Raw genomic sequence first — 24860 nt, 5'->3', positions numbered from 1 at the left:
AACGAAGCGTGGTTTGATTTTGCATGAGTGATCCCGTCTCCTGTTCTTAGGATTAGATTAGCTTTAGCATAGCCTTCTCTACCCTACTCTTATTTACTTTTCGCATAATTCGAACAATCCAAAAGATCCAAAACTAGAGCTTTCATTGCAAATCATCGGTGCAGTAATCTTTGAGCTTGCATGAGTCTTCTCCAATTGAACACACATATGGCCCCTTGGGTTATCAGCAAACCCATCAAACATTTGAGTCACGTCCACGCACTAAAGGAACCTTGGGATTAGCCATTTGAACTTTAAGCAATCCTAGCATACGGACTAATCTTGATCAAGAGAGGATAAGGTGACCGTTGGTGACTTTATTATGTGTTAGACGCGGTCATAAAAAACACATCAACACCAACCTTGTATGGTCTGGGTGCAGCAGGCCAGGACACCTTCAAATTAGTTGGTAGCAGAAACAATGAATGTGTTTAGAGTTAGACTTCTATAAGTGTTGTGTTGAGAAAGCTCCTTGTATTATCTTTACAAATGAGGATACATATAAAGGATAAACCAATTCTCCTAATAAGACTCTGCATATTCATGACAGAGCCGACTTCATGTCTTAGTAATATACTTGGGCAGCGATTATACTAGAGAAGATAATGATATAGTGTGTAAACATAGATATGGCTGACTATGTGGACAATTAGCTTTGAAGAAAAGATGATCAATATCAGACATTAGAGAATAATGAAGACAGTGAATTCATATGTCTTCTCAGACTTCAGCGATTAGAAGTCAAACAGCGAAGTGATTATGCTCGGCCAGATTACAGATTAAGACAAGAACAGATAGAATGGTGACTTAAGAAACAGTGATTAATCCACTATTCAGCAACAGCAATGATTGAATAGCATATCCTAAGATACTATGACCAAATAGCATATGTAATTAATGCCTAGACAATATAGTGATTGAAGTTAGACTATGAATCAAGATAAAACAAACAGCAATCAAGATAAACAGTGATCATGCAAGACAAGTTAAACCAATATTAACCCAATACTAAGGTGACAAACTTGCTAAGGTGGCGATTCATTTATGAATTATGATTCATATTGAAATGATGCGGTTCAGATTAAAGAAATACGATTTGTTCTAGATCATTTAATATTCTAATCAAAAAGAAAGGAGAATAATATAATACAAAACATGCGATTCTATAACACACGGGTTGACCAAAAGCAAGGGTATGATTAATAAGTGAAAGGGTGTGGTCTTGAGATGCATTCTTGATAAACCTTCTCAAGGAACGATGAAGAACAAAACAGATAAGTGATGGAATCAATTTAATTGTGTTAAGAAAAAAGTGCTTGCTAAGAAAAGTAATTGTGTAATAAGTGTGACTCTTCATTTGTGAAAAGACATGTCATTTTGATGAGGAGATATATATAGAGGTTGAAGATGGAGAAGAGTGGGCATGGTGTGAAGAATTTATTTTATTTACTATATTCCCGTTGTGGGGCGCTCAAGGAGCAGCACGGAAATATTCCTAGAAGCATAAGAAATTTAGTATTATATCAGACATGGCTTCTTAAAATGGCTTGCATGTTTATAAGGAATCAAATCAGGAAAGGCAATTGATGTCAGGCCTATCATATTAGCACATATAGGCAGAAATAGTACTCAGACTTGTGCATGATTTTAAGGTAAAAAATCAGGAATAGCAATATCATTTGTAGCAGACATATATTCAAGTTTATGCATGTTTTTAAAGACATTATTCAGGAGCAGTAATCTGATCTGATTAAGGATCATCTTTTGTGCATATAATTCAGATTTTATATCAGAAATCCAAGGAAACTATAGCCCTCATAGTTATTTAAAATCTTCTTATTGATTTGTAATTGTTCATTTGTTGAATCTCCTGTAAATTTAGTAAACTTATTTCAAGGCTCCTACAGGGGACATTACAAGTGGTATCAGAGCTAGTGAACCTGCCAGCCTTTGGGGAAATGTTGGAAAAATTGATTAATCATGGAGACAGAGAATATAATGCAATCGGCAAGATCACTCTATGAAGCAGGCAACCAACTTAGTACTGAATTTCAATCTAAGGATGAGGTCGTGAACGCACATGAAAGGGTGGAGGAATGTTTGATACACATTGAGGAGTCATCCTTTGAAGTGTTAGATATAGCCTTAACTCCTACAATGACCACCTTGAAACAACACAAGTGGTTGAGGCATTATGATGAGGAGATAAAATTGTTGGTAACCTCTTGTTTAAGTCAGGTAATGAGAATTTTGGTACCTCTAGTTCCTTATGACAACAACACAATGAAAGAAGTGTTGCACCTAACCATGGATAGTTTCAAAAATCTTGATGCTCTAGCAGTACAATTTATACAAAAAGGGTGACCATGTTGAAAATCTTTGCGGAAATCAGGACAAGTATCCTTCTTGTAGACTTAGGGATTTTGTTCTCTGGCCAAAAGATGAACATAGATGCTCAATCTTCAAGAAAGGGGTTTTTGGTAACAATCAATGGATTCCTTTTCCTCAATCCCAGCTCCTTTTATAATCTCCTATTTGCTAAATTTAGGCCACTAGAAGAACTCTCTAGAATTTCTTTTTCTTTTAATTTAAATAGTTCAATTTGCCCCTTGGCCTAGCAAAATCAGATTAGGGCATCTTTTAAAAAACATTTTATAATATTATTTTTAGGTACTTTGTGATTTAATAATAAAAATAAAAGTTGATTTTTTTATAAAATTAAAGCTACTTCTCAGGCAACTTAAATTAAATTATTAAATTTTTTCCTTACTAAGAAAAAGGGAACATGACAATCTGCCCTTTCCCGAAGATTGCTTGTCCTCAAACAATTCTAATTCAATTCCTCCCAAGATCCCAAATCAATTTGGGGAATTTGCAATTGCAAATATTCGATCCTTCTTGTGATGTAGTTAGCTTCTATTGTGCTTCTTTAACATTATCACAAGCTAAGGAACTTGAATTCGGAGATATCTCTACATCCATCTCAAAGAGTGGATTGTTTTCAACCCAATTGTTTGCCCTCTCGGGTAAACGGTTAAATGCAGAAAGTAAATGCGCAGAACATAATGGAAATACATTAAATAACCAGTCTCTATATTAATTCAACAGTCCATGTACATCAAGTGCTTATAACATTACATTTGACACGACTATCATGATCATACTTCGAAGAAAAGGTACACAATATATAATACCCGAAGGGGTACGACACAACCGTCGCGACTCCAACTACCTACCCGTCGGCTAACTAACTGACCGCCGTAACTCATTATTACCAACGACAACATAAACATAATATGACAACATAACATAATGATTATTCCCGGTAACATCATCCCCCCCAAGAAAAGAAGTCAACTCCAACGACTTAATACAAAATAGAGATGAACGGCAAAAACTACTGACGCCAGTCGGGCCCGGATCTTATACAGTTCCAGCGTCCTCGCCTGAAAACCCTTTTCTGCTACCATCCGATGCTCAAGTGCGGATTTCACCAATATTGCTTCCTTTGCCATCACAATCCTCCTGTGCCTAACCCAAACTTATCTGCAAAACACGTTTTTCAATCTCAGCTTCCACCAACTGCTACTCAATTGATACTATCTCCCTAGCCAATTTGTCCTCGATAGCCACCCGTGCTGCTCTCCCGGCATCCAACTCCTGGGTACGCTGAACTAAGTCTCACGCGACTATTGCCCCCAACCTGGTGGTCAGCTCCTCCCGAGCCCTCTGTGCATCCACCACAGCAACCTCACGTCTAGCCGAGACATACTCCGAGTTCCTCAAAGCGTACCTATCCTGGAGGTGGCCACAACCCGCTGGCACAAAGGCTAGGAGACACCTCAAATCCTCCATCACACTCCCCAAAGGCTAAAAACTGAACTGAATAACTCCCTCGTGTCATACAACTGCGCGGACCTGCAATGCCTTCCCTGAAACTCTGTTTGTTCCCAACCTCCAAATCCGTCTCCCTCTACGGCTTATGGCTTCCCCGCCAATGCTTAGCTGTAGGCTTCTTTCTCACAATACGGACAACCACAACACTTCCCGTGGTCTTCTGTAGCTCAAAATAAACTGGGGGTCTGGGGGCACAACCCTCAGAACCATACGAAAGTCCATGGCGCACAGCATTTCAGTGATATTTTAAGATGCCAAAAACCCTTCTTTTCCACTCTGAATTTCCAGTGTCCTGGCTTCAAACTCCAGCGAATCATTTTAAATCTGGTCGTCATCGTTTTTTTTTTTTTTTTTGGCACTGTAATGTCCCCGATGGCACCCCAGCCATACAACCTCCCTGTACGGTCAACAACAGCATTGGCACCTCCGATCGTGCGGCCACCTTTCCAATCGTGCGGCCTACACCCCTCCACCGTACGACAGACCATGACAACGGAGCGGCTGCGCGGCTGTGCGGGGATTTATGCTGAGTGTGCGGTTGACCACCGCACGATGGCATCCTCCTTCAGTGGCATCCACCGTCGGTATCCACCGTACGGTGTTACCACCGCCGGTGGCCCACCACACGGTGGTCGCCGTCGGTGTTGCCACCGCCGGGGTGGCCCACCGCACGGTGGTCACCGTCGGTGTTACCACCGCACAGTGGTCACCGTCGGTGTTACCACCGCACGATGGTCACCGTCGTACGGTGGTCCGTTCCTTTTTTATAATTTTTCTTTTTTTTCTTTTTAATATAATTTTTTGACCGTACGGTCGTTGTCGTACGTACGACCGTACGGTTTTTTCATTTTTTAATAAATTTTTGACCGTACGGTCACCTGTCATACGACCGTACGTTTTTTTTTTGTTTTTTTTTTTCTCATCTCCTAATTTAGTTGTCTTAGAGAGTCGTCTGCTCGGGTCCCCTGTCTCTAGGATTGCCCTTCATCCTTCTCGGTTTTCCTCGCCCGAGAGTCACCTGCTGTGGTCCTGTGCCTCTTCAGTCGCCTGCCTGGCCTCTCAAGTCCCCTTCCATCCTCTCGGGTGTCCGTCCGGCCTCTCAGGTTCCCTGCGCGCTTCGCGTGGTAGGGTTTCAATTTGGGCCCGTTGGTGGCCAATCTATTTTCAATAGCCATCTGAAGACCTGGAACCACAATTTCTACAGGGACCACGGTCTCCTTCCCGTACATAAGAAGAAGAAGGATAATAAAGATTTTGACTCGGTTTTCCTCGCCCGAGAGTCACCTGCTGTGGTCCTGTGCCTCTTCAGTCGCCTGCCTGGCCTCTCAAGTCCCCTTCCATCCTCTCGGGTGTCCGTCCGGCCTCTCAGGTTCCCTGCGCGCTTCGCGTGGTAGGGTTTCAATTTGGGCCCGTTGGTGGCCAATCTATTTTCAATAGCCATTTGAAGACCTAGAACCACAATTTCTACAGGGACCACGGTCTCCTTCCCGTACATAAGAAGAAGAAGGATAATAAAGATTTTGAAGGCTGCGGCCTTCCACACAAGGTTCCAATCGTTGCCGACACTCTTCGGATTATTTACGCCGCCAGGGTTTGGGGCGTCTCCCTTCCAATATTCTCTGTATTCCGGCAGGTACACCTCTGTTGGTTGCTCTGGTTCCTCTACTTCGAGTCTGTAGCTTTGGAACATTTCGTAATCCTCCATTTGCCAGTGGAAGAGCCCGTTAAGTGAGCATACCTCATCTTCAGAACATCCCTCCAATTCGAGCACCCCTTCACTGTTCGGCTCCATCGCGTTCTTGCCCTTGCTTTCATCGGGACCCCCTTCCCCTTTATTAGAGTCCTCTGAGTCCGAGTCGGAAGAGGCGAGCTCTTCGCCAACATCTTGGGTGTGTAGGTCAATGGTATATTTCCGCCCTCCCTTCTCCATGGAAAGTGTATTTTTCTTCCAGTTGTGGTTTACCCTCACGTTGATCAACCACGCTCTCCCCAGGATGGCGTCATAGCCTTTCTTCTTCGAGGGAATAACCATGAAATCTAACAAGAATGGTTGCGTACCAATCGTCACTTGCTGGGCCATCAACAGGCCGAGTGGCTTAATGCCGTGTTGGTCCGCTCCCACCAGGTTGAATGTGGGTGGCCACAGGGTGGGCTTCCCCAGCCGCTTCCATGTTTCTTCTGGTAGTACATTCACCCCAGATCCCCCATCCACAATGGTGTCCTTCAGAATGGTCCCACGGATACCCATTTCTACCACAGCTGGGTGTCTACCACTGCTCACGGCTAGTAACATTGGGTCAGTCGAAGGGCTGACGGAAACCTCCACCTGTGGTGTACTCTTCGAAGCGGTGGCGGGAACCCCTACATGTGGTGCACTCGACGATGCGGTGGTAGGAACCCCTACCTGTGGTGCACTCGACGATGCGGTGGCGGGAACCCCTACCTGTGGTGTACTCGATAATGCGGTGCTTTGCACATTGGTGAGGATGGCAGTCCTCAATTGTGGCATAGAGTCTAGAAGGTCTTTTACCTTTATCGGCACCTCTATCTGCAAGATTTGCCCAATGATGTTATTTTCCGCTTCCGTATGGGATGATGTACTCGCCACCTCGTTGTCCCGTCGTTCGGTCGTCATCTCACGTTCAATATTGGCCTTTGCCTCCCGTAATCTCTCCTTCTCCGTACGGGGGTCGGGATAAGTGGCTTTTTTCGTCTAGGCGCGGGTGATCGCCAGTACTTCTTTCTCACTAGTCTTCTCAGCCTTCTCAATGTTGAGGAGATTAACCCCTACCTGCGGGCAATTTGCGTCCTCATGGTCGCCTGGCCCACACCAACGACAGAGGTGCTGAGGGGTGGCTTCCTTCGTGCAATCACGGGTGAAGTGCCCCCACTGATTACAGGCCCTACATTGGATAATTGGCCGGCCCTTAGCATCATACTGGATACGGCTTCCGTTATTGTTATTGTTGCTATTCCTTCCGCCGCCGCGTCTGTTGTCCTGGTATCCTCCAGATGATGCCGTTGTGTTAGTATGTTGACCGGTACCCGCTGGTGCGGATGTTGTGGGCTGCTCCGTGAACAGCACCTGATTCATTTGCGTACTTCGGGTTTTCATGTTGTATGGGCACTCCTTGGTGGAGTGTCCCATCACTTGGCAAATCTCGCAGAATGCCTTCTTTTGGCAAGTACCCTTTGTGTGCCCTTCCTCTTTGCACTCAGTGCACCATATGTCCCCTTCGTTCCAACCAGTGCTCTTATTTTGAATTCCTTTCTCATTCGCTCCATGTCTTTCTGGAGCACTTGCACTCGTTTGCCAGCCTCGTCGTCGTTGCTGCTTTCCTGTGAAGAGTCATCGTCCTCGAATGAGGATTTATTACTTTTCTTCTTCTTTGATGTTTTGTGTTCGCTCTCCAGGTCCATCGCCCTATTATAAGCATCGTCATATGACGTCGGGGGTACAATTTTCATCTTCCTCCGTAGGGAGGATTTCAACCCTTCAACGAACCATCGTTTCTTCAATCCATCTGCGGGTTGGCTTTCCATTTTACCCAAGAGTTCTTTCAGCCTCCGACTGCATGCCCGTACTGTCTCCCTAGTACCTTGTTTGGTACTGTATATCTCCGTTACAATTTCATTGTCATCACGGAGCAACCGAAACTCCCCCGTGAATTCCTTTTGTAGATTGGCCCACGTGGCCACTTTTTGCTTGTCCACATCGGAGTACCAATCTATGGCAACTCCTCGTAATGTGGCTGGGAACTGCTATACCCAGTCATCATTGTCTGTTACTCCGTTGGCGGACCAAATGGTTTCACATGTACGGCAGTGCCGTAAGGGGTCTTCCTTGCCCTCCCCTGTGAACTTTGGCAATTTTTGTTTACTCGCCATCCCTCTGTTGGGTCTCGCTCCTCTAATTCCTTGTGTGCTTGTACCTGGCGATCCTCCGCCTCCTGCAACTGAACCTCCACTCGTGGGTCCTCTGGAAAAAGTTGCTGACACCGAACCAAACAAATTGCCTCCCGTACGGTACCCTTGTGCTCCCTCGGCACCTTCGGTCGTACCGTCACCTTCCGATGTCTCCCTCCGGTTGGTTGTCTCCCTCTGATTGTCCTCTGAAATGGACAAATTCTTTAGCAAGTCTTTGGTAGCGTCGATCAGGTTTAGACTTCGCCTTGTTTGTTCCACCAACTCTTCGCGGCTTCTTACCCTACGGTGGTATTCTGGCGAACTGTAGAGTTCTCCTTCGACACCCTCCGTGACTCCTTCTGGCAGCCCTACAACAGTGTAGACAGTGTAGTTCTCTCCGTCTATCTCTACCTCCGCAACCTCCGTGACACCTCCTGGGTTCCCTTCGGGCAACCCCTCGGTCGGTCGTCCCTCGGCAAGCTGCCTTAGCCTATGCCTTCGTTCTATCTGCTGTTTGAGATTCAACGTGGTTTGTGCCACTTCCCATTCGTCACTCTGTATCTTTTTATTTTTGTCCTTATTTAGTCTATTGGGCATAAGTCACTTCCATACACAGCAAACACACGCCATGTACACAAAAAAACTTTTATTATTTTTATTTTTTATTTTGCCTTTCGGCCATAATTTATATCAGCAGTGTGTCGGGATTATTACAAGGTTCAATTTCCCCTTCGCCTCTTGCCATCACGCTCTGCGTCCCATGACGATTGTTCCCTTTGCACGTCGTCGGCCTCTAGGTCAATCTCACTGACGGGTAGGCCCGTTGTGTCCGTGCGCCATCCGTGTCTTCCGTTCCCGAGTACGTCTAGGCAACGGCGCCAAATGTTTGCCCTCTCGAGTAAACGGTTAAATGCAGAAAGTAAATGCGCAGAACATAATGGAAATACATTAAATAACCAGTCTCTATATTAATTCAACAGTCCATGTACATCAAGTGCTTATAGCATTACATTTGACACAACTATCATGATCATACTTCGAAGAAAAGGTACACAATATATAATACCCGAAGGGGTACGACACAACCGTCGCGACTACAACTACCTACCCGTCGGCTAACTAACTGACCGCCGTAACTCATTATTACCAACGACAACATAAACATAATATGACAACATAACATAATGATTATTCCCGGCAACACCAATGGAATGCTATTTAATAATATTAATTTCATTTTCGTAAAATAACGATAATCAATAAAAGAAAAGGTATTTTGCATTGCTGTATTAATTCTTATTTTGTTTGAGGCCCATTTTCACAAAATGCCACAATAAAATATGTATCAACAAACAACACATTCTTGTGCTAAGTTTGGCGCATGACCCGATGTTGACCTGCTCTCTCCAAGTTACTTAATCAATCTACAATTATATAAAGAAACTAATATATTTTTGCATCATTCATAAAATAATGTGATTATTCACATACCAAAACCTGAAGCTTTTAATCTTAATCACACACATGTAACCTAAGTACATAAGTCTAGGTGAGTGTGTGTTGATGCCATCATGACAGGTTACCTCCACCGACTAGAACCTTTTCTCCAATGATACTCTCTCTCCATCCGAAGAGAATGTCAACGACTCGTGTCATCCTTGCACAATTAGTTGTCAGCATAATCATTCTCTAACAATACTTAACATAATCAAATTGTCTACCTAATTGTTTACAATTAGTTTAATAATCCAGTGATTAAAACAGGCTAATTAAATATGATGTGACACCTTTGGCCACATCTTTGATATGTTAAGGAAGTGCCTCACTAAGAATTGGTCAGGTGACAATTTATAATGATCCTACACTCTCTAGCCAGGACAAACTATATATACAATTTACATTTGTTTCAAATGTGTTGTTTATCAAACTTGTTGCAACTAGTTCTACCTCCATGGGCCAGTCTCACTTTAAAACACCCCAATTCTCCTCTTTGGAAATATGTTGATATGATACAACAGTTCTAGGTGGTGATGGGTAATATTTGGATTTGCAATGAGTGTGATGTTAGATATCCAAGCTCATATAGTTGAGTGAAAGCCCATTTGTGTGACATTCCTAGACAAGGCATGGTGTAATCATGCCATCAAGGCAAGTGATGACATATATTAACAAGCAATATCAAGCAAATTAAGTAACAAGCCATAGAGAAAATCATCATTTGGCAAAAAATGGATCTTGAAGAATGAAACTCATTCTACCTCCATCTAATCCTAAAGTTGTGGTAGATAGCCAACCATTTTTCACCACACCTCAAACAACCCATAACATATAAGAGACCAAAGGAACCACTGGTAATGGCATTTCAAAATGAGTCCTAAGAGATTGCCAATCAACACAGCCAAATGTCTATGCAAATAAATTGGCTTTCAATGTTGTTTGCTCACCATATTGGCAATAAATGGTAAAATAATTGAGGCTCAAAAAGGTTACAAAAGCCTAGATTATGAGTAGGTTCGTGACAGCTTATTGGAAAATGAGGTCAAGTTTCTAGAAGATTCAATCAGCCCATATGGGATTCATTAACAAAGATAGGGGGTCCATCATTTCCAATGGATGGAAATATGCTAAAAATTGGTCCTTGATCAATGCGATCAGAATGTCCATTAAAAGGGCAATGTTTTGACAGCCACAAATTGCAAGTGGAGGTGAAAGATAGCCAATTTATTGCTAACAACCTCATAACAGCCACTAGGGAAATCCGACCTCATAACATTGTTCAAATCATAATGGGCAATGCGAAGAATTAAAAAGTGATTGATTTATCAGTTGAGGAAAGTTATTCACAGATCTTTTGGATGCTTTGTGCTATCCACTCCCACAACCCTATGCTACAAAAGACGAGTATCAAAACTGATTAAATCAAAAAGGTGTATGCATAGACCAAGGAGATCCAAATGTTCATCACCAACCACCACGTATTGCAGAGTATATTCAAATCATTCTAAAAATTGGAACTGCTAAAGGTAAGTGAAACAATATAAAACATTATGTTTCACTTAAGTTACTTGAAAAAAAAATTTAAACCTTATTTAAGTTTTGAGTTTTCTTCTTGGAATTTTCTTTTACTTTTCTTTTATTTTTTATTTTTTTAATAGGTTGCTAAGACCTGTTCCACCTCCAACACAATCATCTTTAGATTACTTATAAATATTTATTAAGGCAGTCTCCAACATGGTCATTAGCCAAACTCGGTCCAATAGAGCAAGCCAACACTAAGAGGGCAACAAATATTAGCAGATGATCCTAAATGATCAATGGTGGGATCATGTAGAGTATCTCCTTAATTTCACCAAGACCATTTTGATTATAAACCATTACACCAACATAGACAACCCTTGTTTGGAATAGATATATGATGGTATTGACTCAATGTTTGAGAAGATAAAAACCATCATAAATGAGAAAGAGTGAGATCTTAAATAAATTTTCTTCAAACAAGTGCACAAAATTATTGAAGAGAGATGAAATACATTGAACATATTGCTACGTCTTCTTTCCTTCACGTTGAGTCCAAAATACTAAAATGCTAAGATCATGTTTTTTACCGATAAGGACTGCCCCATATAGAGATTTAAAAGTCAACAAACGATGCAAGACAACAATTCGTAGCTATCCCTAATCTTGATTTTCAAGATGCAATCATGAGTGAGTTCATTGATTTTGTCAGTGCAATGGTCAAAGTATTGAACCTCTTCATGGCAAGTTGAAGAAGGATACTCAGAATTGGTGACACTTCCATGGCCAAGCAATTCAACAACTACAACCTCTTCCAATCAAAGTTTTTATCACAAGAAAGTTTTACTTTTATAAAAAATTATGCAAGACTAGAAGACTAAAATATTATTGTTTGAAGTTTCATTTTTATTTAAAAATTTTCTCACACTAATTTTCTAAGGCAAGCGACTTAATGAATGTGCAGTCCAATGTGTGCCTCCTTTCATACAAACAAAATGACTACAAAGAAGAGGACATGCAATTGTGTGATATGCCCTAGGTTAGTTCCACTTCTCAACATGGTACTTTTGGGGAGGAACTAGATAGCCAACACACTTTTAGTTCAAAGTGGCACTACATATGGTTCAAATCTATCTAATCATCTAATGTCAATGATGATGATGATGATTTTGAAGATCTATATGCCATTGAATGAAGCCTAATTGTTGATATTATTATTTTAGTTATTAGTATCGAAGTTTGAACAATGAATATTTATCATGACATTCAAGATTTATTAGTTTGCATTGAAATAATATTTTTATTTTTATTTCTTAAGGTGATTTTGTTCAATATGTGATGCTCTATGTTGTTCTAGACTTTAATTCTTACTTTTAAGTTGAAAAATATATATACCCAAAAGAAACCCAACTTCAAAAAACATTTTGTCAAATCCATGAACTGAACTCATGAAACCAAACCCAAATTTAGACCAAAACAGTTAGTTCAATTTAATTATTATACTCTAAATTATCAATTGTGAAGTACATTCTCAATTTTATATTTACTATTTGATTTAGTACATATATATTCCCTCTTTTATCTCCAAAATTTAAGAAATGTTATGCCATCCCCACATTCCCTATCCCCCATCCCACAAACTAGGAGAAACATTACATCCATAAATGATGCATTTTAACTTATATCATTAAAAAAAATACTCATTTGTAACTGCTTCGCACAATGTCAACTTACGCCCAATTTTTATCTAATGATTTGATCAACTAGTCTTCGTACAGATTGGTTGGCAGGATTTTGATTACTCAAATGCTAGTAATGAGCTCGGTACTCCCCACAAGTTGGTACACCATTCAGATTCTTTTGGGGCTTTTAGTGCTTCTAGTGATGTTCTATGGATTTGAATTGTGGGCTAGCGGCACCTCAGACTCAAAATTGAAAACAAACTGAAAAAGTTCAGAAAAGCTTGAGCACAAGCAATCAGTTTCTTATGATATTATCCTATGCGAGATGGGGGCACATCTTATTGAAGTTATTGCTATACTGTGTCTCATAAGATATTTAAAAATAATTGAACAAATAGAAGTCAATAGATGATCTAAGGTTGTTTTCAATGATACCATGACCAAAAGAAAAAAGATATGAATAAAACAAAACAGCAAATGGAATATTTACTTGAATGCTTGCCCCATGAATAGCAAAGAGATTAAAGCTTTTTGTCTTAGATAAGTTTCACAAACATATATGGGGAAAAGTGCTAGGGTGAAAAAATGAGTATTTTTTTGTCTTAGATAAGTTTCACAAACATATATGAGTATTTATTTATGGTTAAACAAAAAATTTAAACTAAATTTGAAGCATTTTTGTCTTCGATAAGTTTCACAAACATATATGAGTATTTATGAAAAAATTAGTATTTTTTGTCTTAGATAAGTTTCCCAAGCATATATGAGTATTTATTTATGGTTAAACAAAAAATTTAAACTAAATTTGAAGCATTTTTGTCTTAGATAACTTTCACAAACATATATGAGTATATATGAAAAAATGAGTATTTTTTGTCTTAGATAAGTTTCACAAACATATATGAGTATTTATTTATAGTTAAACAAAAAATTTAAACTAAATTTGAAGCATCTCCTTGTTCCAAATTCAGTACATTTCATCCAAATTGTATAGAGCTGTGAAATTAAAGTATTATCTTGAAGAGATCAATTGTGGGCTTTTAGTGCTTTTAGGCAAAGTTATCTGATTGGAAAACCATTCAGATTCTTTTGGGGCTTTTAGTGCTTCTAGTGATGTTCTATGGATTTGAATTGTGGGCTAGCAGCACCTCAGACTCAAAAGTGAAAACAAATTGAAAAAGTTCAAAAAAGCAGCACATCTTATTGAAGTTATTGCTATACTGTGTCTCATAAGCAGTGTTCCACGGGGACGCGTCCCCCCCCTTTTTGGGCATGTCCCCCTGTCAGAGACGTCTCGGGGACGGGGACGCGACGTCCCTCGCCGTCCCGCCACCGCCACCCAAACGCCGCCGGGACGTGGAGACGTCCCTGCGTCTCCGCGTCTCCCAGGGAGACGTGGAGACGTCTGGGCGTCTCCGTGGGAGACGCCTGGGCGCCTCCCCGTCCCTCAAGAGACACCCATGTGTCTCTCATGCGTCTCTCGAGGGACGGGGAGACGCCCAGGCGTCTCCCGCGTTCCCACGCGAAAAAAGACACTTTTTTAAGTTTTTTTAAAACATGTGCCTTTTGGGGGGGGTTAAGGGGTAACCCTAATTGGACGTGGGCCCCACCCTACCCCCCAAAACAACACAAAAGCATGTTTATTTTGGATTTCACTCTCATTTTGGAAAACTGATTTTTTTTCCAGCAACTTGAAGAGGAGGAAATACTTGAAGAAGATTGATTGAAGGGGTGAGAAAAGTGATTGCAAGCGTGATAGGAGCTAGAAGAAGAGGAAGAAGAAGATTCTTCTACATTTTGGAGAGATTTTTCAAGCACAAGGTAGGGTTTTTCAACTTCTTCTTGTTTTTTTTTTGTTTTACTTTCTGATTTTCATTGTTCTATATCATTTTTGGTTTTTTTTTCCCGATTCATCTTAAGACTCAAAATGAGATTTGATGTTGAATCTTGAGGGCAAAATGATTCATCATTTTGCCCTCAAGATTCAACATCAAATCTCATTTTGAGTCTTATAGGAAAAAAATTTAAAAATATATTGTTAAACAAGGCTGATTTTATTTTTATTTTTATTTTGTGAAATGCAGTGTCAATTTCACAATGAGCTCCCAAGGCATGAGTGAAGATGACATGGAAATCCATTCTCATAGTGAGAATGATTCAGAATATGAACCTGAAAATGAGGGGGGTGACCATGGGGCTGATCCTGGAGCCCAATCTAGTTCTATGGCAAGTGCACCAGCTAGTACAGGTTGCCCTTCAGAGTTGTTGGCACCATATGCTAGGGGTCATTTTGATCCTAAGTCTCCTCTAAAACAGTTTGCTTCACGAATATCAGTACAAGGCACTGCATCACATTCAAGTGGGGGAACAAGGAAGTGGAAGTGCAATATTTGTGACAGAGAATGGTTTGGTAGCATTAGCAGGGTGAATGCACACTTTCTGTTTTGGAGAGGAAAAGGCGTGAAACATTGTAAGTTTTTGGAGGAACCCAAAAATATACAATACAGAATTGAGTTTAACAGGCTTTGGGGGGTTCCAGATGACACAAATATTTCAATGCCTACTACTTTGTCTGCTAGGGCATCACTTCACGACAACCATAATGAGCCAGTGCCACATACTTCTCATGCTTCGCAGGCGGGAGGAATGATGTTTGGATCTCCATCTACTTCCACTTCTACTGCTGCCAAGGCTGGGAAACGTAGGTTGCATACACCACAGAGCAACCCCATTGCTGATATGTTTAATGTGCAGCTGAGAGATGAGATAGATGAATCCACTGGCAATTTCTTCTTTGCCAATGGCATTCCATTTCATGTTACACGGTCTCCTTATTATAGGAAGATGATGGATATGGTGGCCAAGGGAGGACCATCTTATGTGCCACCAGGGGAGACGAAAATGAGGACCTCAATCTTGGATAAAAGCTATTCCAAGATCAATATTTTGATGGAGAAGATGAAGGCATGTTGGGTGGCATCGGGGTGCAGCATAGTTATGGATGGGTGGACGAACATTAGCCATCGTCCCCTCATCAACGTCATGGTCACATGTGCAGAGGGCCCATACTTCCTTAGAGCAGTTGATTGTACAGGGCATCGTAAAGATGCTGATTTCCAGTTTCAGGTCCTCAGGGAGGCTATTGAGGAGGTTGGGCCACAAAATGTGGTCCAAGTAGTGACAGATGCAGCCTATGTGTGTAGAGCAGCAGGGAGACTCGTTGAGGCAGCCTATAGACAAATTTGGTGGACCCCATGTTGTGTGCATGCCATGAACAATGCACTCAAGGACATGGGGAAGATTGACTGGATTAGAGGAGTGGTCACCGATGCGAGAGATGTGCAGATGTTTATCTGCAACCACCACACTTCACATGCACTCTTCAGGACCTTCGTGAAGAAGGAGTTCTTGAAACCAGTTGAGACTAGATATGCATCCTATTTCATTCTCTTGGAGAGAATGATTGAGTTGCAAGAGGCATTGCAACTCATGGTTATGACTAATGAGTGGAATAGGTGGGCTGAGGCCAAGACAGAGCAGGGGAGAAGGGTGAAGGAGATAGTGAAGAGTGATGTGTTTTGGACTGATGCGAAATACATTGTCTCCATCATTTCTCCAGTATTCCAGGTGATCAAATATGGGGATGGGGATGCACCTAACCTTGGAGAGGTGTATGAGTGCATTGACTCTATGCTTGACCAGATGAGGGCTGCTTTGCGAGTGAAGGACCCCTCTCTAGCATTCTACAATGAGCAAATCCGGCCTATCATTCAGAGTAGATGGGACAAGTTGAACACTCCTTTGCATATGGCTGCCTTTGCCTTGAATCCTAAGTGGTACAAGGCTAGACCGGGTAGAATGACACCGATTGAGGATGATGAGGTGAAGGCGGGTTTCTTTAGGTGCATAGAGAAGATGTTTGATTCCAAAGATGCCGGCACAATGCGCACTGAGTGGGGAAGATTTGCCACTCTTAGAGGTTATTCAGATGCGGCAAAGATGGATATAGACACTATGGCACAGGAGGACCCACTTTTGTGGTGGACTTGTCATGGCCCGAAATCTTTGACCACCACTCTAGCCATCCATCTGCTATCCCAGGTTTCCAGTTCTTCAGCTGCTGAGAGGAACTGGTCTACATATAGCTTCATCCACTCTCTTAAGAGGAACAGACTTACCTCTAAGAGAGAAGAGAAGCTTGTGGCTGTACACAGTGCTTTGCGTCTCATAGACCGCAAGACACTCGTGTACAAGGAGAGTCCAGCGGCACGATGGGATGTAGAGCCAAAGGAGCCTTCACAGATTGATGAGGATGATCCTACCACTTTAGATACAGGGCTAGTTGGTGTGAGCTTGAGGGACCTTGATCTTCAAGAGTCCAGCAGTTCCAGTGAGGAGGAGTTCGCAGATGATTAGAGGCCTCCATTAGCTACATTTTGAGTTTTGTCATTTTGTCTTTGACTCTAGTCTCTTTTGTAATGCTATTGCTACACGTATTTGTATTTGGCTACTCATTGTAATGATGAATTATGTAATCATCTTTATTATTATAGACTTTGCAATGGCATCAGATATTCGTATTTTCGTTTTCCTTTTTCGATATTCATATGATAGAAATGAGAAATCTCCAATTTGTCAAATTTTATTTAGCATTTAGCAATTAGTATTACTAATCTAAGTAATCTTGGTATTTCCTATAGTTTCATTTGAAATCTAATTCTTATACTGTTATACTGTTATACATCTTTTCAAAACTAGTTTTTCAAGTACTATATGTATATATATGAGCACCACCACCCCGCCACCCCCCCGCCGTCCCCTTGCCGTCCCCAAATTTAGGCCCTTAGTCCCCCCGTCCCGGAAACATGTCCCCCTCGTCCCCCCGTCCCCCCGTCCCCAACGCCCGTGGAACACTGCTCATAAGATATTTAAAAATAATTGAACAAATAGAAGTCAATAGACGATCTAAGGTTGTTTTCAATGATACCATGACCAAAAGAAAAAAGATATGAATAAAACAAAACAGCGAATGGAATATTTACTTGAATGCTTGCCCCATGAATAGCAAAGAGATTAAAGCTTTTTGTCTTAGAAAAGTTTCACAAACATATATGGGGAAAAGTGCTAGGGTGAAAAAAGAAGTATTATCTTGAAGAGATCAACCCCACGTGAGATCATCAACAAAGAGGATACATAGTAGCCAATATTCCGTGGAAAGCCAAGATTCTTATTGCTCATTTAAGAACCAACTCTCATCAACTTCGATGTGAAACGGGGAAGAGGAAAAGAACTAAAGAAGCATGGGAAGAAAAGGTGTTTATTTTTTGCAACACCGGAGCAATCAGAAAAAACACTTTATGGAGTCCAATGCCTTCATGGACATCATAGACAAGCATGACAATATAATGACAGCTGTTTCTTGGCACAGTTTATTCAGTAAGGAAACTATTGAGAAGATAGGATACTTATTCAGCAAGGAGACTATTGAGAAGACAGAGACTATTGAGAAGACAGGGATGCTTATCATCTCCTTGAATAGGAAAAGGATTGAAATGCAGAAGACCAGAATAACAAGGCTGGCTGTCCCATAGACTATTTGTAGCCTCGAGGATGATAAAAGATTGATCTATCTATCTATCTACCTACCCTATATTTTAGAAAGTTGATTCTCTTGCTTTCCAATGAAGCTCTGTTCTAGGATGAAATCTCAAACTGTCTAATTTTTAAGATGCTCGGCACTATAACAATTTGCAAGCAATGTTAACAAACAAGAAGTTTTTCACAATAAAAAATTTGTTTATTTCAATCAAAGGAAATAGCCCTATCAAAAAAAATAAAAAAATATTGAGGTCCTTTCATTGAATTCAGAATCAAAAGTAAATGTACAGTTGAGACCCACTTGAGATATTTCGGAGTAGCCAAATTGGCTTGACCACGAGGAGACAGATAATTACGGTAGAATCCTGCTTTCACTTTCACTAACTCTCCTTTTTGACCCACATTAGAGACATCCTCCGTCAATACAATCTGATACAACATCAGAAGAAAGACACGTCAGAATTCAAAAACTGAAAAATGCACAAACTGTGAATGACCCACATTGAAAAAGAGATGAAGTAGATGAATCACCTGACGAGTCTTGGGCGCTTTCTTGTATGCAATAATAATTTGGTAGGAATAAGAACGTTTTGGCTTGTTGGAAATGTTCTGCGACCATAGAGTCGTGCCATTTACACGGAGATTGAATATATCATCTAAAGCCTTAGCAGAGCAGTAAGAAGAGGACATACCAGGTTTAGTTTAGATTGACGTGGTAAATTTCCTAGGCAATGGGAAGAAGATAGTGCCATTGAGATGCTCCTTTCTGCTCCTTTCTGTTACTATGCTCGCCACGGTTTCACTTAGAATGCATATTTCGTTCTTATCCTTTTGGTGTGAGCCGCATGTTCTATCTTAGTCGAGGGAAATGGCAAGAGAAAAAGCAAGTTTTTGATTTAAGAAAATGTGAAAATGGACAAAGGTTTTAAGCTACCATTAAAGCTCAAATAGCCACCATAGGATGTTAAGTTATTTCAGCTAACAAAGAAGGTTGGGCTATTTATTTTTAGGCTGAATTATCGTTGTTTTGTGTAGGGTTTTGTAGTCCTTTATGAGAGGATTCAAATTATAATAGGTAAGGATAATTTTTTTATGTATAATTTTGTATTTTTTATAAATAAGTTTATTTAATTTTTTAAATTAATTGGTGTAATATTCTAAAAGTTGGGTTGTAAGAAGGTATATTTGTAAAGTTTATATGGGACAAAAATTCAAACAAAAAATAAAAGGTCAAAGGGTCAAAGTTTGAACATAAAATAAAAATTAAGTAATTGTTATCATATTTTTTGTTGATGCTTCTACCTGTATCACCATCAATGTTTGCTAGTCCAATGCCTTTGGGCTCTTTTGCTTCATTCATTAGAGTTGCCCTTTAGCTATCACTCTCTGTGTGCTTGTTAATGAAGGTTTTGGCTACCTCCCAACCCATTAGGTGTTTCAAGGGTTGGTCAAAGGTATTATTTTGCTTGATACTTCTACTCAACCTATTAATGGCCACTTTGCATATGATTTGTTCCTCGCTCTCATTAAAGAGGAGCAAAATATCAAACAAGCCCTTAAAATCTTAGATGCTTTTTGTAAAGCCTCTAGTTTGGTCATTCAATGTCACAAGCCATAGTGTTATAAACACTCCTTTATACTCATGCCCCCTTGGTTTAATGCCTCTAGTTGGAAATAGATTGGCCATGGTGAGAAAATTTCACACTCTTGGGTATTCCCTTTGTTTTCCAAGTTTCACGTGTATCCATATGAAAAGTAGTTATTTCTAGAATTGAAAAAACAAGCTTGCATATTGGATCACAAAACCCCTCTCTTTGGCAAGGAAGTTTCAACTTTGCTCCAAAATTTTTGTAGTCACCCACATTTATTATTCGTCATGTTGGGCTCCTTCTAATGCCTCTTACATGAAGCTAGAAAAGCTCCTATGAGATTTTCTCTAAGCCTCCTCAAATAATCACAAGGGTTTGCATCGAATCACTTGGGATTTTTACTCTCACTAGTGATTCTAGAGGGTTGGAGATTTTATCCACACGATGGCAAGATTTGGCACTTTGTGTCAAATGGATTATTCATGCCCTCATTGGAGATGAAACTTGAAAATTTTGGGTTCAACGTTATATCTCCTCTGGAAATCATGTTGGACGACTTGCTTAGAAGGGGATTGGCTTACAAACTCTTCTCACCATGAAGAATCTAGCTCACATAGAAGGAACTTGTGTTATTAAAAGCATTTAGAGATCCTAAAAAATCCATGAAAACCTAGTTTTTTGGAATGTTTTGGTATTTCATGATGGTATTTTCGTCAAACGACAAAATATTCAATGGTCCCTCATTTTGCAAGATCAAGGTCACCCTTTGGCTAGATTGTCTTGGGTATGGACCCTAAGATTTCATGAGAAAGGAATTCAATGTCTAAGAGATTTATTCTCTAGAACTTCTATGAGTCTCATGTCATGGAATGTAAAAGACTATTTTTTGTTGAGCTCTAACTAGGATTGTAAAACTTTTGATACAAACATAGGGTCAACTATGACTAATATGATTCACAAAATTATAAGCATCGACATGGATGTCGTTGGCTCTCTCCCCATCTTCACATGGTGCAAACATTAAACTAGAGATGAAATTTGTATTTATTAGTTTTTGTTTGGCAATGTAGATTTTACACCATCAAGTAAGCTATTTTGGAGCCAAAATTGACCCACTTTTCCTAGTGTATTCTTGTCCAAGGCATTCTTATGGGCTCTAGACTTTCACATTTGGGCGTCCAAGATTTGTTAAACACACCACATGATTAACAGGGGGGTGAATTAGTGCGGACTACAAAAATAGTTTATTTCTAATCTTCAAACTTTAAACCACAACCATATAATCACAACAATTATAAATCATGAAAGCACAAAGCACACAACAAACACACGAACATCAAATTTACATGGAAAACCCAAGTAGGAAAAAAACTACGATGAGAATCACACTCACTTGATATGAATAGAATTAATTGCAATGTTGTCTCTAGAACCCATTGCTCTTGATAGGACTTGTAGAACGAAGGTGCACAACCTTAGGGTTGTTGACTAGGTTGAAAGGACCAAAATACTAAGAGGGGGAGGGGTGAATCAATATTCCCACATATATATATATATATATATATATATATATATATATATATATATCTATATATATATATATATATATATATATGTATATATATATATATAAAGAAAATTTTGGCAATACTTTAATCTTTCACAGAAATATCAAATTTCATCTATCTTCCTTAACAGATATAAAACTGCAAAAGTAGAATAATCATGAAGAACACAACCACAAGAGAAACACCAAATTTTATACACGGAAAACCCAAATGGGAAAAACCACGAAGAGTGTTAACTCTCGGGAGAATATAACTAGTTATATGGTGTTTACAAGGAGTGGCTCATTGCCAGATTACAAAAATGACTTACTGTTAGACTGCTCACTGCAAAGATACAAAAGAACGACTCACTACCGAAATGCTCACTGCAACAAAAAAAGTTGAACTGAAAAGGATTGCATCTCCAAATGCATGAGATCAGTTCTAAGATTAAGCTCGTATCACAATTCACAAACCCTATAATAGATTTGATAAAAGATCTTTGTACAATTGTCTTGCAGCAAGTCCAGTAAAGAACTACTGCAACACTATCTACCTTCGATGTTCGCAACTCACACTACACACTATGCTTCTCTGCTATCTTCTGCATACACACCTCATATACTTTCTCAATCTCTTTTTCACACATACTCTCTCTACCACACACACGCCACTATATATATATATATATATATATATATATAGACATATACATACATACATATATATACATATATATGTATATGTATATGTATATGTATATGTATACATATACATATACATATACATACATGTGTGTGTACACACACACACACGTGTGTGTGTGTGTGTTGTGGTTGGCTAATTGTTTGTGCTTTGAATCTTATGCTCATTTTCCTACCTCACAGTATGTATATGTATATGTATATGTATATGTATATGTATATGTATATGTATATATATATATATATATATATATATATATATATATATATATAGCATTGGTGATGGTTTTCATTTCTTTTGAATGTCTTGTTTTCAATTCTTCTATTGATTGTGATAGGAGTTACATTCATAGCATTTAGTCTTATGGTTGGCTAATTGTTTGTGCTTTTAATCTTATGCTCATTTTCCTACCTCACAGTATATGTATATATATATATATATATATACATATATATATATATACATATATATATATATATACATATATATATATATATATGTATATATATATATATACATACATATGTATGTATGTATGTATACATATATGTATGTATGTATGTATATATATGTATGTATGTACATACATACATACATACATACATACATACATACATACATATATATATATATATATATATATATATATATATATATATATATATATATATATTGTAAAGCGGAAAATCGATCGAACCCTAGTTGCTCTCCCCTCTTCCAACTCCAAGGAGAGAGAAGGGAGGTTGCTAGGGTTGATGGTTTTCACTTAGGGAGACTTTACATTCAAAAGAGGGGTTGAAACCCACAAGATCCAATCCCACACAATGCAAAATTGGATGCTAAATGCGTTTCAAGGGTTAAGACAGCAAGGCTACCCTCTTTTGTAAAGAATGTGCATAGAAGAATTAAGCTAGGAATGCATAGAAAGTGAGAAAGATTCGCTTATAAACTGAGATAGGGATACAGGATGAAGCTGCGGACCTGGAATTAGCAGTAAAATGTCGATACGGCGCTGTCCTGCAAATTTGAGCGAAAGTTGATGGGACGATGGCGCCCGGCGTGCACACGGTCCTCCGAAAAATCCATGAAACGAAGGGGGATCTGTTCGTCTCTGCACAAAGATTCCAGATCTTCAATTTCAGCCGCGTACCTGCAACCTACACACAGAAAAGCGAAGACGATTGGGAGGTTAGGGATTAGGGGTTTGCCCTTAGGTCAAACCCCGGTTTTGGAATTAACCAAGAAATGAAAAATGTTGTAAATGTAAATGTTTGTAATGTAAAACAAGTACTAATACCTTGTTGTAAGGATGTTTGTATCCTTATGTGCGAAGGTATAGATGTTGTTGTATGTTGTATGTTGTAGTAGTATGTAGTAAGTGATCTCCTCTTCAATGGTTGAATCCTTGTCTTGAATGCAACACTTAGCCTTGAATGGAGACTTAGAAGGAATGCTTGAATGCTTGAATGCTTGAATGCTTGAATGTTTGAGTATCATTTCCACGTCTTGTACACATATGTCCTTTTTTACCCAAAATGGGAGAGGAAATGGAGTTTATATTCTTGTCAATTAGGGTTAATAAACTGATTTTCCCGACCTTAGGCCGACCAAGAAAGATAATTTCCAATTTGCAAACAAAAAGACCCGAAGTCCCATAGGAGACTGGGCCCAAAATAGGGCCAGGGACCAGGGCGCTGGGCGCCATGGTCCTGGGGGACCAGGGCGCTGGGCGCTCTAGTCCCACCTCCCGAGACAGCAGGGTGCAAAGGAGGTTCAGGCCAGGGTGCTTGAAAAATGCAGTTTTTGGTGTCGTGGACAAGTTTCGGGGTCTCCATTCAGGTTCCGTGTTGCGTCGCCATCGTGAAGACCGAAATGCAGTCGAAATTGCAAGTGTCGCAATTTTAGGACGCTACATTTAGCCCCCACTTTAGCGGGAGTATGTATGCTCATACTTCCGGTAAAGTACAAGGAAACACATTGAAAGACTTTCACCACGTCAAGGAGGCAAGACACACCAAGCCCCCCAGTGGACTAAGGATCTTACGACTTCGATTGACAGAGTAAAAGGGAAGATCACGAGGGAAAACCACGACTGTCAGTAGTAAGGTTCCCTCACTATGAGTCATGCAAGAGAAATACCAAAAATTTTCAAGGCAAAGCTAAGTTCACCTAGAAATTTTCAAGGGATAGACGGGGTGTATGCCCCCCTACGTTAAAGCGATCGCACACGCCTCAACGGGGGTGATTGTTTTAACGTAGTGATACACATAAGAAATGAGAAAGGAAAGGAGCACGTTATCGCAAAGATTTAGCCCCCAAGTGTGAGATAAACCCAAGGATAATAGACACAAAACACAAAGCACGAGGTGACTTCGCTTTCCTCGGGTCAGTATGTTGTATGATAGTTCATGTATATATATCATATGTATGTATGCATAATTGTTCTTCATTCCCCAATCAAGGAAGGTCACCTAGAAGAAGGGAACACATGTGTCTTTTGAGTCAACATTAGAGAGACCAAAAGAGATCTCAATGCTTTGCATCGTCCTCAAGTAGACAATACTAAGGACAACAAATAGAAGAATGAGAATAACATATAGAAGAAGTAACACAAGAGAGGAGGAGAGAATCTGCTATGCTAATGTAACTAGTCTAGCACGTCATCTACCCCCCGATCTTGCTGATCAATGTTTCGGGAAGGCAGGGAACACGCTAGAGGAGGAACATCCAACACAGCAGATGGAGCTATCACAAGATCCAAACAAGGGCTATGTTCATGTTCCAAGCCACGTTGTTCTTGTCTAGGAGCTAGGATAAGTGCTTTAGAAAATTCGTTAGATAAATGGTTATCAATATCAACAAGTTCATATTCACTATCAGAA

General features: G+C 40.0%; 1 protein-coding gene across 1 annotated transcript in view; it reads right to left on the bottom strand.

The window, feature by feature from the left end:
- LOC131048662 (large ribosomal subunit protein bL9c) overlaps positions 1-19027 on the bottom strand; it is a 60188-nt gene extending 41161 nt beyond the window's left edge. Inside the window, exons 1-3 of the mRNA XM_057982707.2 lie at positions 18830-19027; positions 18669-18746; positions 18439-18566 (exon numbers count right to left, since the gene is read on the bottom strand). Coding sequence (XP_057838690.1) covers positions 18439-18566; positions 18669-18746; positions 18830-18889 — 266 coding nt within the window. The 5' untranslated portion in view covers positions 18890-19027. The remainder of the gene's footprint in view (positions 1-18438; positions 18567-18668; positions 18747-18829) is intronic.
- Positions 19028-24860: the final 5833 nt, after the last annotated feature.

This window comes from Cryptomeria japonica, chromosome 1 (genome assembly GCF_030272615.1).
Source record: "Cryptomeria japonica chromosome 1, Sugi_1.0, whole genome shotgun sequence".
Taxonomy (NCBI): domain Eukaryota; kingdom Viridiplantae; phylum Streptophyta; class Pinopsida; order Cupressales; family Cupressaceae; genus Cryptomeria; species Cryptomeria japonica.
The sequence above is the reverse complement of the archived record's forward strand: the minus strand, read 5'-3'. Positions and strand labels throughout refer to the sequence as shown.